General features: G+C 31.2%; 1 protein-coding gene and 1 pseudogene across 2 annotated transcripts in view; one reads left to right on the plus strand and one right to left on the minus strand.

Annotated features, from left to right (window-relative positions):
• Positions 1-863: 863 nt before the first annotated feature.
• The window catches only part of HGF (hepatocyte growth factor), a 72,131-nt gene continuing 56,517 nt past the window's right edge, over positions 864-16,477 (minus strand). For both annotated transcript variants that reach the window (XM_063099990.1, XM_063099989.1), the window contains exons 11-18: positions 15,641-15,774; positions 10,363-10,401; positions 8,447-8,543; positions 5,779-5,853; positions 4,771-4,917; positions 4,125-4,231; positions 3,849-3,994; positions 864-1,040 (exon numbers count right to left, since the gene is read on the minus strand). In XM_063099990.1, the coding sequence (XP_062956060.1) occupies positions 864-1,040; positions 3,849-3,994; positions 4,125-4,231; positions 4,771-4,917; positions 5,779-5,853; positions 8,447-8,543; positions 10,363-10,401; positions 15,641-15,774 (922 nt within the window). The remainder of the gene's footprint in view (positions 1,041-3,848; positions 3,995-4,124; positions 4,232-4,770; positions 4,918-5,778; positions 5,854-8,446; positions 8,544-10,362; positions 10,402-15,640; positions 15,775-16,477) is intronic.
• LOC134381339 (U4 spliceosomal RNA) lies at positions 9,959-10,091 on the plus strand (annotated as a pseudogene).

Raw genomic sequence — 16,477 nt, forward strand, 5'->3', positions numbered from 1 at the left:
CCTCTTTCCTTTAAGAATTAGAAACTCCATGAAACAACTAGGATAATTAAATTCATGTCAACACCTAGATTAGGCATTATTTAACTCGGTGGGTCATGACCACACCTGAAATGCCAACCAGTGGAGGTCATTTGCAGATTAGGTACAGAGGATGAGCTAGTCATTTCTATCATGACCTTCCCTTAATATTTGTACTGGTCTTTAGAAATTTATATTTTTTTCTCGAGAAAAAACTATAGGTACATACTTTAAAAATATTTAGGTGTTATATTAGATACACCACGATTTAAACTGTAAGCATGCACATATGCACCCAGGCATGTGTACGTGGCTATGTGTTTTTACATGTCTGTTTGTATACCAGTATGGCAGGATACACAATGGAGAAAAAAGAATAAACTATAACTTATGGCATATGAAAGGTAATATAATTTAATATAGAGTTACAATTTAAGGACACAGGGTATAAATTGTTTTGGTGAGGTTAAAATAACATCTAACTTATGGTTTATTCATTGTTAAGACACTAACCTTGGAAAGCAGCGTACAGAGATTAATTGGTCTTCATTAAACTTTTTATCATCCAGCAATTACACCTTTGCATTTTTTAATCCATTCAAGTATCTTCAGGAGATATGTTACTACACTTACATGTACCTTAATTCACTTCAACATTTACAAAATAATACTGACAAAACAGAACAACAGAAAACACCCATAAATATTAATGAGTATCTTAACAAACATGACACTCAAGTAGTTGTCTTAGGATTGTTTTAAGTAATATTTTAATTCCATGTTCTCTGAAATCTTCATGTAAAAGAGAGATGTACTGATGGACGCTTCAGACACACTTACTTCAGCTATGACTGTGGTACCTTATATGTTAATATAATTTTGTGTATCCATTTTGCGTAATATGCTACTCGGACAAAAATACCAGGACGATTTGGAATGGCACATCCACGACCAGGAACAATGACGCCAAGGACCATTCTCATTTTATGTTGTTCACAAACAAGTGGGCCACCATAATCCCCCTAGGAAGAACACATGCAAAAATAACAAAGTATTATTTTAGAAATAAAAAATAATAATTCATTGACTTTACCCTATACAGATATGCATCTCAAAGGAACATATACTCAAAAAAAGGAATAACTGCAACTGAAATATAAAGACATAAAAATTCTGTACTAATTCATTGATTGTCTTTCTATTGAATTAGTCGAGTAAGACTGAGAAGAGTACAAAATTCAAAATGTTTTATCACGTGTAGTATTCACTTAGGAATGATTTGCCTTTTCCACAATATTCACTCATACTTTAAAGGGTGCTTTGCCTTATGTTGAATGCAGGCTAACACATAACCATTGATACCTATTTAATAGAGGAGATTTTATATTTATTCTGATGTTAAATATATATTAAATATAGAAAATTTGGAAAATGTAGAAATATGTAAATGAAAAAGAAACCCACTTGTAATCATATAGTTTTCATGATCAAACTGCATTAAATTTTCTCTTCTTTCTAAAGGGTTTTTTTTTCCTTCCCTCAATCCTGCCCCAGATGATCTTAACAAGTTAAGTTAAAAATTTATAGCTGACAAAAAACTGTAATTCTGTGTATTATTTACAAATTGCTTTTCCAGACAAAGAGCATTCTTCCACTCTCCATTGGTATTAATAATGTAGTTATATTTATATTTTATACACTCCTTTCTGGAGGGTAGCCTATGATTTTATGGCATTTCTTATAATGGTAACCCTGTCATATAATCAAATATAGATGAAAAATAAATGGATAGATTGATTTGCATGTGTATGTATATATACACATATATTCATATTTAGTTACTATATACATATATATGGTTACACATATTATTACATATAACCATTACAACTGTGCCACGTCACTTTCATGGAAATTGCAGTCTCCTAAGAATGCAATGACTAGCTTTTGGCATCCTTATATGAAGAGGAGTGTTTGGGACTATGTTAATTTCCCCCCAACAGCGATGTGGTAAGATAAAACTAAGGCACTGCAAATTTTAGTTCTGTGATACAGTTGGAAATAAGAGAGCCATGGGTATTCTATGATGGGCAAAATCAAGGTAGGAGTGAAGTAGAAAATCAAACAGTAAAGAAAAAATAGTTTATTCTAGGAGAATGTAATCCATGCCACCTGAGGTAATAAAATTGATTTTTACACAAATGCACTGGTGATTACTGATATGCAATGCAAAGTTCTTCAAAGCAATTCACTTTGGAGACTTTCCTTAAATCTAATACTATTGCTACTATACAAACATTTTGGATATTTTCAAATTTCTTTCAGTGGTTAAGTTACTTTGTTTTAAATATCACAGATATATATATTTCATGGAGGATAAATGCTTTTTTGAGAAGTGTCAGAACCAAGTTGAAGTCAAGTCTTATCAGTAAAGATAAAAATAACAAATATAAGGAAAAGGAATAAACACTTGAATGCTAAAGTGAGAAAACTAAGAATATATATGAGTGCTTCAAAAGTTTGTGGGAAAATGGAATTGAAAGATAATACAAATCTTTCAAAGAACTTTTTGAAGTACGCTCGTAGATGATAAACTAGATTAAAGGCTATTTCTAAAAAGCAGTTGTCAGGTGATTTTTAGTAATGGCAATAGGCTGGGATAACTACATAATTTCCTAGATGATCTCTAAGATTGGGTCTAGCTTGAAGCTTCTGTGCTCGTGAGATTTTTATGGCCTTTAAAAAAGAGTATATGTGTGTGTGTGTGTGTGTGTGTGTGTGTGTGTGTGTGTGTGTGTGTGTGTGTGTGTGTGTGTGTGTGTACACATACATATATATATATATTCTCCTAGTAGGTTTTTCCTTATAATGAAAATGGTAATACTGATTTACTGGAAAGACAACAAATTTAAAGTGGTTGTAAACACATAATTTGCTACTAACTATATCATTTTAAGGCAGTTCTAAAAACTCTAATTTAGTAAATATTTTCTTTTCCTATCAGGAACAAAACCTCAGAGCAAGGTTTATAGCACGTGCATTTCAGTACATATTTATATTCCATATTTAAGGCATGTATTTTCCTACATATTAAAGAACATTTTGCTATTATTTAATTCATTTCATGCTTTGCTACACATAGTATTCCACAATCCCACCACTCTAAGACTTGGAGAACACGTCTCTCACTTTCAAAATATACCTAAAATAACAGTTTAACAGCTTGTGTATGCAAAATAGCAATAGGAACACTGCCAAGTTGAAAGAACAGTTGCCTAACAAATGAAAATGTCCAAGCTCTTAAAGTCATAAACTTTGACCTTTAGGTTTTTTAAAAGAAAATTTGTTTACCCCCCCCCCCCACACACACACACTGACACACCAGTTTAACCAAAAACACATTTAAAACTTTAAAACTAGGCATGTGTCTCTTAATAATATTATTAATGGGGTTCACTTAGGGATAATTTAGAAAGATCAGATCAGTTTAGAAAAACATTAGAAAAATGCAAGCTATTATATCAAACTGATCTGGATACTTCTAATTTTAATAGCTTTTCCTTAGAGTTCTGGTTGTGTTCAGCTACTGTTCTTTTGAGAGACAAACATGGTCATCACAGTTTGCTTCTAATAAAGCATGGGCTGTCTCACTCTTTAGTTAAAAGAAATGCACAAGGATAATATAGAGTTATTTTTCCCAATTAATCTGTCCTAGAAGAGGTTGGTATACAATGATTTCGATTTGGGAAAAATAACCAAAAAAAAAAAAAAAAAACATGAGAAACTAGGTTATCAATCACATACTCCTTATTAAAGAAATTCTTGTTTACCTCACATGGTCCTGATCCAATCTTTTCAGCCCCAGCACATATTTCAGACTCATTCAGAGTCACCTTTCCTTGATGATGCTGGCTGCATTTCTCATTATCCATAATATAGAGATGTGCGACTCGTAATAGACCATCAGAGTTGATCACTAGAATAGTGTGAAAAATATACAGTTAGAGAGCACAAGGTAAGGTGAGAAAAATAAAAAACAAAGACAAGTGTGTTTTTTAAAAAAATAAATAAATAAATATTGCCTCATCTTTAAAAAACTAGCTTACATCCAGTGTAACCCCAGCCATAGACACTGCAAGTGGTCTTTTCTGGAATTGTGCATCCATAATTAGGTAAATCAATTGTACTAACAAAATCATCTAGGACAGCTGGCCTGAGGAAAAATAAAACACAATGGTAAGTACTTTTTTTCTGGATTCAACACAAAATTAACATATTAAAATATAGTGTTCATGTTTAATATGACATTTAGAGAGAAGAGTCTTGTTTCTTAAAAAAACAGAAAAAAGTGAAAAGGAACATCTGATATGTCAAATGATGAAATGTGGAGTAGGTAGTAGATAAATGGAGTCGCATATTTGCTAATATTTAAGAATAAATGGTCAAGCTATTTTTTTAAAAAAATCATTATTTTACATTTTAAAGGTATCCAATAATTGCTCACTAAGCTTCAGTTTTACTTCATTTATTCATTTTTGAAAATGTTGCAAATATCTTTCTATGTGTGTGTGTGTGTATATATATATACACACATATACACATCCAGACACACACATACTTATATATGTGACATGTGGCATATGTTTTTATAATAAATCTATATGAGAGAGAAACAATAGCCACACAGTTGAAGAAAATACTTCAACAATTCTAGTCTAGATTAAAATTACAAAATTTTCTAAAGGAACTAACCTGGCAAGCTTCAGTAAAACCAGATCTGAGCCTTCAGGTCCATACACCAGCTGTGAAACATTGAGAACCTGTTTGCGTTTCTCATCTCCTCTTCCATGAACATCATGGATTCCAAGCCAAGCTTCATAATCCTTCAAGTCTTTGTTTCTAAGTAAAATTTAAAATGTAAAAGATAATACCAAGTTGTTTAAAAATATTCATATATATTGTCATTTTTGCTTATAAGGGCAGATAAACAACCTATATTCAAACTTTAATTCAATGTATAATAAAGAGCAACACATTTGTTATGGGATTTTTGAAAACTACAAGCATACATAGGCAGAAAAAGCTTTTAAATTGCTGGAATTCTAAATAGTTATTTTTTTAAAAAAATTAATTATGATTGTTAGAAAGTAAGTCACTTGTGAAAATTCTAAGATAAAACATTTTGCATGAATTATAATTTTACTGCAAATTCTGCTTTATTTATCTCAGCTGTGTGTGTATACATTTGGTTTGGTGATGAGGGCTGAAGTTTTATACAAAGAAAATCAAAGTGAGCTTGATGAGAACCAACAGTAATCTTATAAATGCTGCCTCCTGATCTTTTCCTTAGACTAATTTTTATTGAAATTATGCTCATGATGATCTGAGGTTGGTTCTACCTGGAAAAGGACAAGTGAGGGTTGAGAGAAGTCTGTTGATAATTCAGAAAAATAAATTCTATCTGGAAATATAGGGTGCAAGTGGGAGATTGGGATATAAATTTATTTATGTAATTCTAGCAAATTTTTCCCCCAAGTGAGAGTAATGTTAAATATGAAAAGTGAACTGATGTACTACTAAGTAAATATCAATAAAGTCAAACTAAGCTTTATAAGCTAAATCTTAAAATAAATTCATTTCTTCACCCCTTGCTGGTAAACCTCTGTAAAAATGAATGCACATTCCAATCTTAAAAGCTAAGTAGAAGGCATACATATTTTTAAATGCTTAAAACAAATATTGGTTTCAAAAATACTTTACCGTGAGGGGAAACACTGTCTTGCTGTAAGAACCCAACTTTCCTTTATCAATGATCCTCCACAGATATGTTTATTTCTATGAAAAAGAGGAAAGAGAAACAAGTAATATCTGTGCTGAGAGAGTGTCTGCCAATTAATGCAAAATCTGTGGCTCCATTTGTCAAAAATAAATGCACTGGAGACAAAAATATAGAAATTAACCCAACTCGAATAAAATGAGTAGTTGAGTAGTCCTTTTATTTAAAGGGTAATATTTGGTGATTTTAGCATTAACACTTTTTTTCATAATGTGATTACAATTTTACAAAATCACTTTTACTTTTGTGTAGCTTAAACAACTCAGTCATTACACACCAATATTCATTCACAACATACATAGGAGTAATCTCACATGTGCATCTACCCTTGTGAAAGTATATGTTACAAATAATAGAATTATAAAACATTGTGGACATACTTTGAATTCAGTGATTGATTATGAAAAATGCATATTTGAGCTCTTATTTAAACCTGGAAAACCATCCGTGTTTAGCAATATATGTTATTTATACATTATTCCCTTCTTTCACTATCATTATTTAGTTTTGTTATGTTAACTTAAAGTATAATTGAGTTTGAATTAATTTGTTTGTTCAGTGTAAGACCAGCAATGTAATATTTCATTTATAAAAGTAAAACAATTTTGCAATACAAATCATCTAGGAAATTGTAAAATATTTGTAGAGAATAGTAGTACTGGTACATTATTTGCTAATATTTAAAATCTATAAATTCATTCTTTTTTTGGCAGAGACATGGAAAAAGTACAACTTTTCACAATCTACATTTCCAAAGAGTACAGATGTTCAGTGGTTCAGAGGGTAATACTAGAAGATTCCCAGAATAAGACCACAGTTATTTATGACCTTTACCACACAGGAGGATAAGAGTATATATCAAGTTTTAATTTCCATTTCTCTCAATATGTATTTTGGAAGAATAACTAAACAGCTGTTGTTACTAAGAACTTGGATTTAAAAGGGAAAAAAAATTCTAAAGTTTATAGTACTCTGATCTGATGAAAAAGGATTTCACCTGCTTCTCCAAGAATGGAAATTAACAAAGAAATATTCTTGTACATTCCCTTGTTGGTAAAATTAATTCAGATATATCTTTTTTTTCCCCTCTGGAGTTATAGGGTTAGCAAAGAATCACTAACTCAGACATGTGGATTCTTGGAACATTTTCTATAATGAAGAAAATTAAACACTCCAAAAAACTTTATAGTCTTTATTAAATCTTCAAATTACACAGTCAGCTTTAATATGCTGGTCACTTTCACAGTTCCATTTCAATATTACACACCTAAGACAGCTACACTACAATTATCAGCATAAATATGTATAAAATCTGATGTTACTCTTAAGGAAATGTACTAAAAGAGAACTTCAGACCATCTCTTACAATATTATGGTCATCTAAAGCAGTACACGTGAAAGGATGTAAACTCCTGCTTGCCAAGAATTGGCTTATTCATAAAAGAACTTCAGTCTCAAGTTGTCTCTATTCTATTTTAATGTCACTGTGATTTAATGATAGTTGAAGATATTCTTTCTTCCTCTACTCTAGGAGGCTAGGGGTGAAGGAACAGGAAATGTTTCCTAAAAGAGGAATTTTTCAAGTTGGGATTTGGAAATGAAAAGGAATATTCAGAATTAAAAAGTGGAAGAAGGAAGCCAAAACGTGCAGTGGGGAAAACAGACTTGGAAAGAGAAACACAAAAGCTTGGAAAAGAAACATGGGGTATCTAGAAAACAGGGAAAATGTGGCTAGATTCAGGTGCGTTTTGGGGCGTGTTGCATGATGAGGTTCTGATAAAGATACACAGAGACATAGATATTTTAGTACTATGTCATAAATATGTCATAAAATTTGTCATATTTTAGTATTTTTCATACAGAATAATATATGTAGTACATGAAAAGTTGTAAGATCAGATTTTAAGATAACTCATATTCTCGATATTTAATCCTATGACATAATTACTAAGCTTAATAAGTTTTGCAAAGTGATTTCACGTAGAACACCACTGATTTTTAAGAGAAATGAGAAATAGACATGTCAAGAATTTTTTATCCACACTGATTATTGTAATATCAAGACTATTCACCTATCAATATAGTTTGTTAATCTTTTTCATAATGATAAAATACTCTAGAATTTAAAATGGCCTTTTTTCAGTTGGATGATAAAGTCAGAAATTAAAAACAAATACAAAATTTCTGATATGATTATGCACAGACATGTCAGAATATAAGGTCATAATATCCTAGATTAGAAAATTAATAATACATATATTATAACTATTATGGTAATATTCAGGTATAAATAGATCCTCTTTATAATTGTCTTCTGCTTAATCAGAACCAAAGTGTCACTTGGAATCAGGGACAATGCCAACACATATGGGACCTCTGTGAACATTTAAAAAGGCACTACTTCTGCAGGACAAATTGCAAAACCCAGAGCTTGCAGTTTGACAAGCAGAATGTGATCAGTCCTCTCTTTTACCTCCTCAGCTGGGTGTCCTGTGAAGTGCACAAACTTCATGACCAGATGTGGCCACACTCATGGGATACGAATTTTGGAAATAGTCTGAATATGTACGATTCGTGTCTATTAATAATTACCTGTATTTCAAACTAACCATCCATCCTACATTAGTTCGTGTTGGAATCCCATTTACAACTCGCAATTGTTTTGTTTTGGCGCAAGATATTACCGGATCTGAAAACAGAACCAAATATAACATTTTCACTTATTTTGAAATAGTAAGTGCCTCTCAGTTTTCCTAAATGCAATGATAACTAGACAAATGTAAATACTGTAACTGTGCCAGAAGAACATTTCCCAAAGGGGTAACTATTGTACTCAGATGATTACAGTGCCACATCAAGCCCCCTCCGCATTTTGTTGAGTTACACAGAAAAACTAATCAACTCAAGGCAGACAGGATTGCCATGAGAATGGCAGTGGCTTTGCTTACCATGCACTAAGACCAAATTCTTCCAGGTCTAACCCTAATGTATTTTCCTCACCAACCTCAACATAAAATGAAACAATGTTATCTATAGTGGTTATTTCTAAATGTCAATAGAAATCAATAGCCTGAGTGAAACAAAACAAAACTATATTTGGTTATTACTTCTGAATTTTATGGTAAAAATATAGAGCTATTTTGAAACCTGTTACCAACATTAGATTTTTTGAAATTGTATCCAAATGACATAATTATTATATACAAATCATTATGTTCAAATGATATAATACAGAATTATTTGGAGTAAACATTTTCCTGACCCTCTTCTGTGTTTCTCACCCTATCCTTTCTGACTCTGTCCATGGTCTAGAGGAGATTTCCATTTGCTTCTTCAGTCTGAGGCACAGCAAGAGTGTCTTTTTTAAAACCAAAGCACTTGAGTAACTCCTTCAACCCAAGAAATACATGAAAATAAAAAAAATTAAAAAATAGAAAAATTTTTAAAAGAGAAAACAAAAACAACAACAACAAAAAAACCAAACAGCTCCCAACAGATTCTTAAACTGAGGATTAACTGAATCTCTCAGAGTGTGTCATCTTTTGCTTTATAGACTGCAGGGCATGCAGAGCTTTGAAGATAAAGCAGAATAAAGGCACTGAATAACTTTCCAATCATTCTTTCTGACATAAGCATCCTGATTTTTATTTATTTATTTATTTATTTATTTATTTATTTATTTATTTATTTATGTTATAAACTTATATAATTTATTTTTATTTATTTATTTATTTATTTATTTTTCTTAATTTTATTTTGTCGATATACAATGTGGTTGATTATTGTTGCCCATTATCGAAACCTCCCTCCCTCCTCCCTCTCCCCCTCCCACCCAACAATGTCCTTTCTGTTTGCTTGTCGTACCAACTTCAAAGAATTGTAGTTGTTGTCTTCTCCCCCCCTCCCCAGTTTTGTGTGTGTGTGTGTGTGTGTGTGAATTTATTTATTTATTTTTAGCTCCCACCAATAAGTGAGAACATGTGGTATTTCTCTTTCTGTGCCTGACTTGTTTCACTTAATATAATTCTCTCAAGGTCCATCCATGTTGTTGCAAATGGCAGTATTTCATTCGTTTTTATTGCTGAGTAGTATTCCATTGTGTACAGCTTTGCACAGTGGCAGTATAGTAGCCAATGAGGTTTATCCGAGGCGCGATTATTGCTAACTGATTTTATTTAAACGGTGGTGTATGTAAAGGTGATCCATTATATACATTGTGCTGCAAATTAGAAGTAAATATAAATGCTCTTTTCAAAATTATATATAACACCTTATAGATTTTCTGACAAAGAATTGAATTTTGATGCTCAGAATGCAGCCAGCTGTCTTTAAAACTCCTTTACATCTACACATAGGAAAAAAACAACATTATTAAAAATGAAAACAAATAGATTAATTTATTTTTATGGATGGAAGTTAATGTAGTGATAAGATAATTTTCTATAAAAAATGACAATTTCTGACACAAAGAGACTCAGACACACTTTATATTTTGAAAGATTACTTACGGTCTAAATTGACTATTGTAGGTGTAGTATCTCCTTCACCTGTAAAAATAAATATATAGATACATACATAATTCATATATACATATTTCTGTTATATAAAATCAAAGAAATATATTGAAATCCAAGTTTCCATAAATTGGATAATTTACTAAAATTCTTGACATTTTATTCAAAGATAAAATATAATAGTGCTTTTTTGAGTAATTATGTATCACTTTTACTGGATAATATTGTAGGTGCATGCCTACTGGAATTAGGTGATATGAGGAGAGCCCTATTGTATTTTATTTTGGTGTATGTAGGCTCTCAGGTGTGTGGTTTGATGATAACTGGCAGCTTGAATTAGGCTGCTAGCCTAGCTTCAAGGAGCTGACTCCTACCAATATGCCTAACACTGTACACGTAGACATTCCACTGAATAGGACATATGCTCATTATTATTTGCTTGGACTCTTCCTATAAATACACCATTTTGTTTTTACTATAATTTGAACCATTTAATTTTTTTCTGAAAACTACTTTCATTTTTTTATGGTTGAGGATAATTAAAACTACACGTTTCAGAAAGCTCTGCAAAAATTCTGATGTCACTAATGGAAAAAGAAATATAAAAAGGATAATTGTTTTGTTGTTAGAATATTTTAAATATTGCTTTTTCCAGGCACTAGTCAAAATAAAATGTATGAAAAAAAAGAGAGAACACTGAAAACTGAACATTTATTCTAACTAAAACCTCATAACTTACTCCTTTTTCATAATCTTTCAACTGAGATTTAATTGCTGCAAAGAGAAATGCATGAAAGATGCTAGGATTTGGAAATACTTATGCAGTTGAATGAGACACAAGACATTGCCTGGAACTTAATGTCTGACTTCAAAACTGATGGCCAAGTTCAGTCAGGAGCTATATAGGCACAGATGGTTGTTAATTCCTGGAAATGCTCTGGGTTCATATAAACCAGCAACAAAACAATAATGGTATATGGATTCCATTGTAATAGATGCAAATTTGATTGTTATTTATGAGGATACTCAAGAGAATTAATACAAGCTAAAGGGCTTTTATTTATGTTCATTTTCCAGATCTAGGTATTTTAAATGAGTAAGGGTAAAGGCAAACATACAAATTCCATATTTTTGCTTCCCTTTAGCTTACCCTGGGGGAGGGTATTGTTTTAGAGGCAGCTGAGGTCAAAATTTTAGTTCCTAGTACAAATTAGGATTGAGGATTATGTCAATTAAACATCAGAGATATTTGTTTCTCACTCAAGTCAATTACTTGAAAATTTTAAATAACTAGATATGTAGTCCTTATTTTAAATAACTAGATAAAATTTTAAATAACTAGATATCTTGCTCCTTATGAGCAAGACTACACTATTTATTCTAGCCTTAATTGCATATGAACTCTCCTATTTCTAAGCATCAGGTTAATACTTCAACAAAGTCCTTAGTTCTTTGTGGTATCTTTCTAAAAATATCTAAAGTTTTAAACATTTGTAGATATTATAAATTTGGGGGGTTAATAATCAATAGTAATATATATGTTTTACCTCCTGAAATCCAATATTCCTTACATTTTAGAATAAGGTGAAATACCATTTAAGGTCAGATTTCTGGAAATTCTGAGATGGTGGCTACATTCTGAATTTTTAAAAAGCACTCTAGGTTCTTCTGTTGTACACTTTGAATAAAACTTTGAGTAACTGTTCTCTAGGCATTTTCTATTTCACTATCAAATACTATTTTTACATCTCTTATTTTTCCCTCTATTTCTACCATACTATTCATGTCTGAAAATATATATATAATACAAATTTTATTTTGTATTGGTTCAAATTAAATTTGAAGAAGAAAAACATGTCAATGATAAAAGTTTTACTTATGGAAGAGTAAGGGTGTGTGTGTTTGTGTGTGTGGGTGTGTGTGGGTGTGTATTTGTATGGCCTCAGAACCAAATATGGACTCTTACTAAAAACATAAATAAATCTTTCTTTTGCTACATTTTTAAAGCTTCAACTCAAGTTCAAAACGTTCTGAATATCACATATTTCTCCAGGATGACATCTATGTTCCCACTTTTGGTTTATATATTAATGTGAATATATATTTATTCCATAATTATATTGTTTTACATAAAATTACATAATTAATTGTTTACATATATCCCCTATCTACTTCAAAATATTTGATGTTAAAAAACAGTATTTATATTTTTGTATATCTAGCATGCTGTATGGAGCTTTGCACAAGAGAACAGCTCAATAAAAAATTACAAATGAATGAATAAATAAAGTTTTTGAGTGCTTACTATGGAACAGATACTGTCCAATTAAATGGGTATTTTTATTGTACAATTTTAAAAATGCAGAAAATGAATCATAAGTAGGTTAAATAACTTGCCCAAGGCACTTATAGAGTAATGGGACTGAAATTCTTACTCAGAAAGTCAGGGTTGAAGGTCTTAACCTCTATACTCTCAACAGTTAGTTAATACTTTAGATTTTTCTAAGACACAGTGTGTGTGTGTGTGTGTGTGTGTGTGTGTGTGTGTGTGTGTGTACACCTATAAACACATAGGAATTTCTATATTTTTATTTTTGCATGTTTGATGAGCTTATAAATACATGTTAAATATTATATTGTAAATATATTAGAAAAAATTGAATTAAAAACTTTACATTTTATAAGACAAATGTACAGTGTGAAAATGATTTATATAATTTCTGCAGTTAAATAAATAGTAAGAATTCAAATCTCCTAAAGACTAGTTTTTATTAGCCTTTCATCAGGAAGAAAAATGTAAATAAATTCTAGCTATAAATATTAGTTAGAAAAATGACAGTGTAAAAATATTTATTGAAATTAATGTTCAGTGTACATTGAAATAAAAATGAGTTATCTGCAATAGCATTTAATCAAATACTGGCAACACCCTGAAGTCTTTCAACAGCACATTACTAACTTCCAGTTTAAAAATATTAGTTGAAAATATTTTTTGAAAACTTTTAAATTATTAGAATCCTGTTTCTTTAGTTAGGTTTAAAAACCAAGTCACAGTTCCGTCGGATTATACGGAAGCATTTTACTCTTATGTATTCATATGTGCTAGATTGAGTTACTACGATTTTACGAATCTAAAATTCTGTAGGGAAAGCAATATAACCTGTTTTAGAAGCCAGATTACTGACATTTCTTTCTTCCTAGATCATTGTATATGCCGTGAGCCTCCACTATTCTTAATCATAGAGACTTCACCAAAAGGTACAGTGCTCTAAAACTAATATTTAGAAAAAATAATCCTTATATCATTTAAAAATATTTTTTGTTTGGCGTTCTCCAAGTGGTAGTTTTCTCCAAGTGGAGTGGTAGGTTTGCTTGTTTGTTTATCTGTTTCAGTGTTAAAACTTGAAAGACATCTTCCCTTGGAGAACATTTTGAAGGACTATGAAAACTCTGATATAGGAAAAGTGCAGAACATTAGAAAACACTAATTAATTTGAAAAGCTGTGATTGTAGATGATAAAATAAAAATATAATGATAAGAAATATCATTTTTTGCAAACATATAAGGTATTTAATTATTCATTATTATAAAATATTTCCGAACCTATTAAGAGTAGGTTGAGCAGTTCCAAGTCTTAATTACAGGTATACTTGATTAGTATCATATTTTAAAAGTTAGCCATTTAATGCTACAATTTTATAAGTGTTTCAATTTAGGGTTAGAAATTACCTGTTTAATTTGACATAAATTATGAAAAAAACATAGACTTGTATTTGTATTTCATTTCTTTAAGCAACACTATTCATTCTTCAGTCTAATCTTTCTTTTTAAAGTGGACATGTTTGCTGCTATTCTCAAGGTACTTGCTACCGGCTTGTCTCACAAGAAAATTATTCTTCAAACAAGATTCTTATTGAACTTATGAAAGTATACTATTTTTAAAGAAGGTAGTTTAACACCACGATTAAGGACATTTGCTGTAAACATAGATCTACAGATACCTTGTATAGTAAAACCATCTCTTACTACCGACACAGCTTTATAAAAAGGCTTTTCCACTTTGCAACATATTGAGGACATGTCCATCTTAATACATATTAATTAATTAATTCCATCTTAATGCATAGTAATATGGGGCTGATTTTGCCCCACAGGGGACGTTGGTAATATCTGGAGATAGTTTTGATTGTCATGACTAGGGTAAGGGATGGTGCTACTGCATCTAGCTGCAGAGGCCAGGGACACTATTAACCATCCTCGATGCACAGAACAGCCCGCCACAACAAAGCATTATCCAGCCCAAACTGTAAGTAGGGCCAAGGCTGAGAAATTTTGAGCTACATCAACATTATTATTGCTTTTGATTTACATTTTGCCAGACTGACTTCCAGGCAGAATGATCAATTTACTCAAAGTAGCATAATATTGATAGAGCCAGATTATCCAACCCCTCACTAATATTGCATAGTAACAATCATTTTAATTTTTGCCAATCTGATAAGTAGAAATGATTTCTTATGCTTTGTTAATTTCATTTTTTTCTTACTAGTAAGTTTTAATGTCTATTTATTTATTAACTATATTCTTGAAGATTCATTTTCTTCATATCTGTACTGAGTTCTCACATCTTTTTCTTATTGATATATAGGAGCTCTTTTATATAAAGAATGTATGTATTTTATACGAAGTATATCAAACACATGTTGTATATTTCACATATGTCTTTTACTTTATGCACTAATACCCTTATAACAAAGCCATTTTGGATTCAGAGAAGTGGGTGAAAAGCTCCAGTCTTCTTAGTCTTGAATTAAAGAACTGAGAAGGAGATGGAAGCACCACAATTTCAGGGCTGTTCATGCATCTTTTAGTGGTCTGGGGACTTTGCTGAGAGATCTGCTATATTCAGAGGCCCAAACAGGTAGGATTGGTGCTGGAGGTTGCAGCAATCTTTTTAACCAGTCATATTAGAACTATGGCCATATATTGCTTCGGATTCCAAATGGAAATCTTCTGAAGGAAGAAAATCCTCTTTAAAGATGTTAGTAGATTTTTTTTTCTTCTCTAGAATAGAGACGGAAAGAGAGAAAGAGAGAGAGAGAGAGTATATGTAGTGTGTGTGTCTGTGTGTGTGTGTGTTGCTTTCTAGAGAGCATCCTCATTTGGAGATAAACTCCAGATCTCCTGTATTATTTACACCTCTGGCTAAGGTATCATTTTAGAGAAGATGAAGTACATTTAAAGAAGAAGAAGATAACTAAATGCACTTACACCGAGAAATAGGGCAATAATCCCAAGGAATGAGAGGATTCCCCGTGTAACACCAGGGTCCATGGGCATCGTCATCAGGATTCCGGCAGTAGTTCTTATTCAGCTTACTAGCATCTGGTTCCCAGAAGATATGACTGCATAAACAACAAGCTCCCAACATCACAAGATGCTCATTCCATCCAAGAGAAACAAGATATTACGAGAAGATATAATCCTAGCCACAAAGCTACTTTCATTGCAGATACAACACAAGCTTCTACTGGTGTGATTTTTTTAGTTACTTTGAGATCTATTTTATGGCTATGGTTCTTAAAGTTTGGAAGCACATTTTTCTAACTTGGGAATATGGTATAGGGCTCCATAATTAGCATATATAAAATGAGAGATTTGGGGACTTTGCTTCTGTTTAATAATTATATTGAATAATTAATAATTATTTAATAATTATAGTAGCAAGGTAACAATTCTTCTTTGCATAAAAATAAAGAAACATTGTCTAAAAGTGAGAAGATGGCAAAAAATAAAAATTATAAAATACAAAGAAAATACAAATTATTGTAAAAGTACTTTTTCACATTTCAGGCATATATGAATCATTACTAGCAGTACTAAAACAAAGTATAGAAAGGTACACTGAAAATTAATGATAATGTGCTAATGAAATAGTGTAAAATTTCACTGGTCATAGAATTATAAAATATGATTTTCTGACAGATAACTGAGTAACACTTCAACCTTTCTAATTTACATCTTGACTAAATGTATTATAAAAGAAAAGCAAAAATACTGTATATTGTTTTATAAGACCATGTCTGTTCATGTAACATCAACATTTAC

Source organism: Cynocephalus volans, chromosome 6, assembly GCF_027409185.1.
Source record: "Cynocephalus volans isolate mCynVol1 chromosome 6, mCynVol1.pri, whole genome shotgun sequence".
In the NCBI taxonomy this organism is placed as follows: domain Eukaryota; kingdom Metazoa; phylum Chordata; class Mammalia; order Dermoptera; family Cynocephalidae; genus Cynocephalus; species Cynocephalus volans.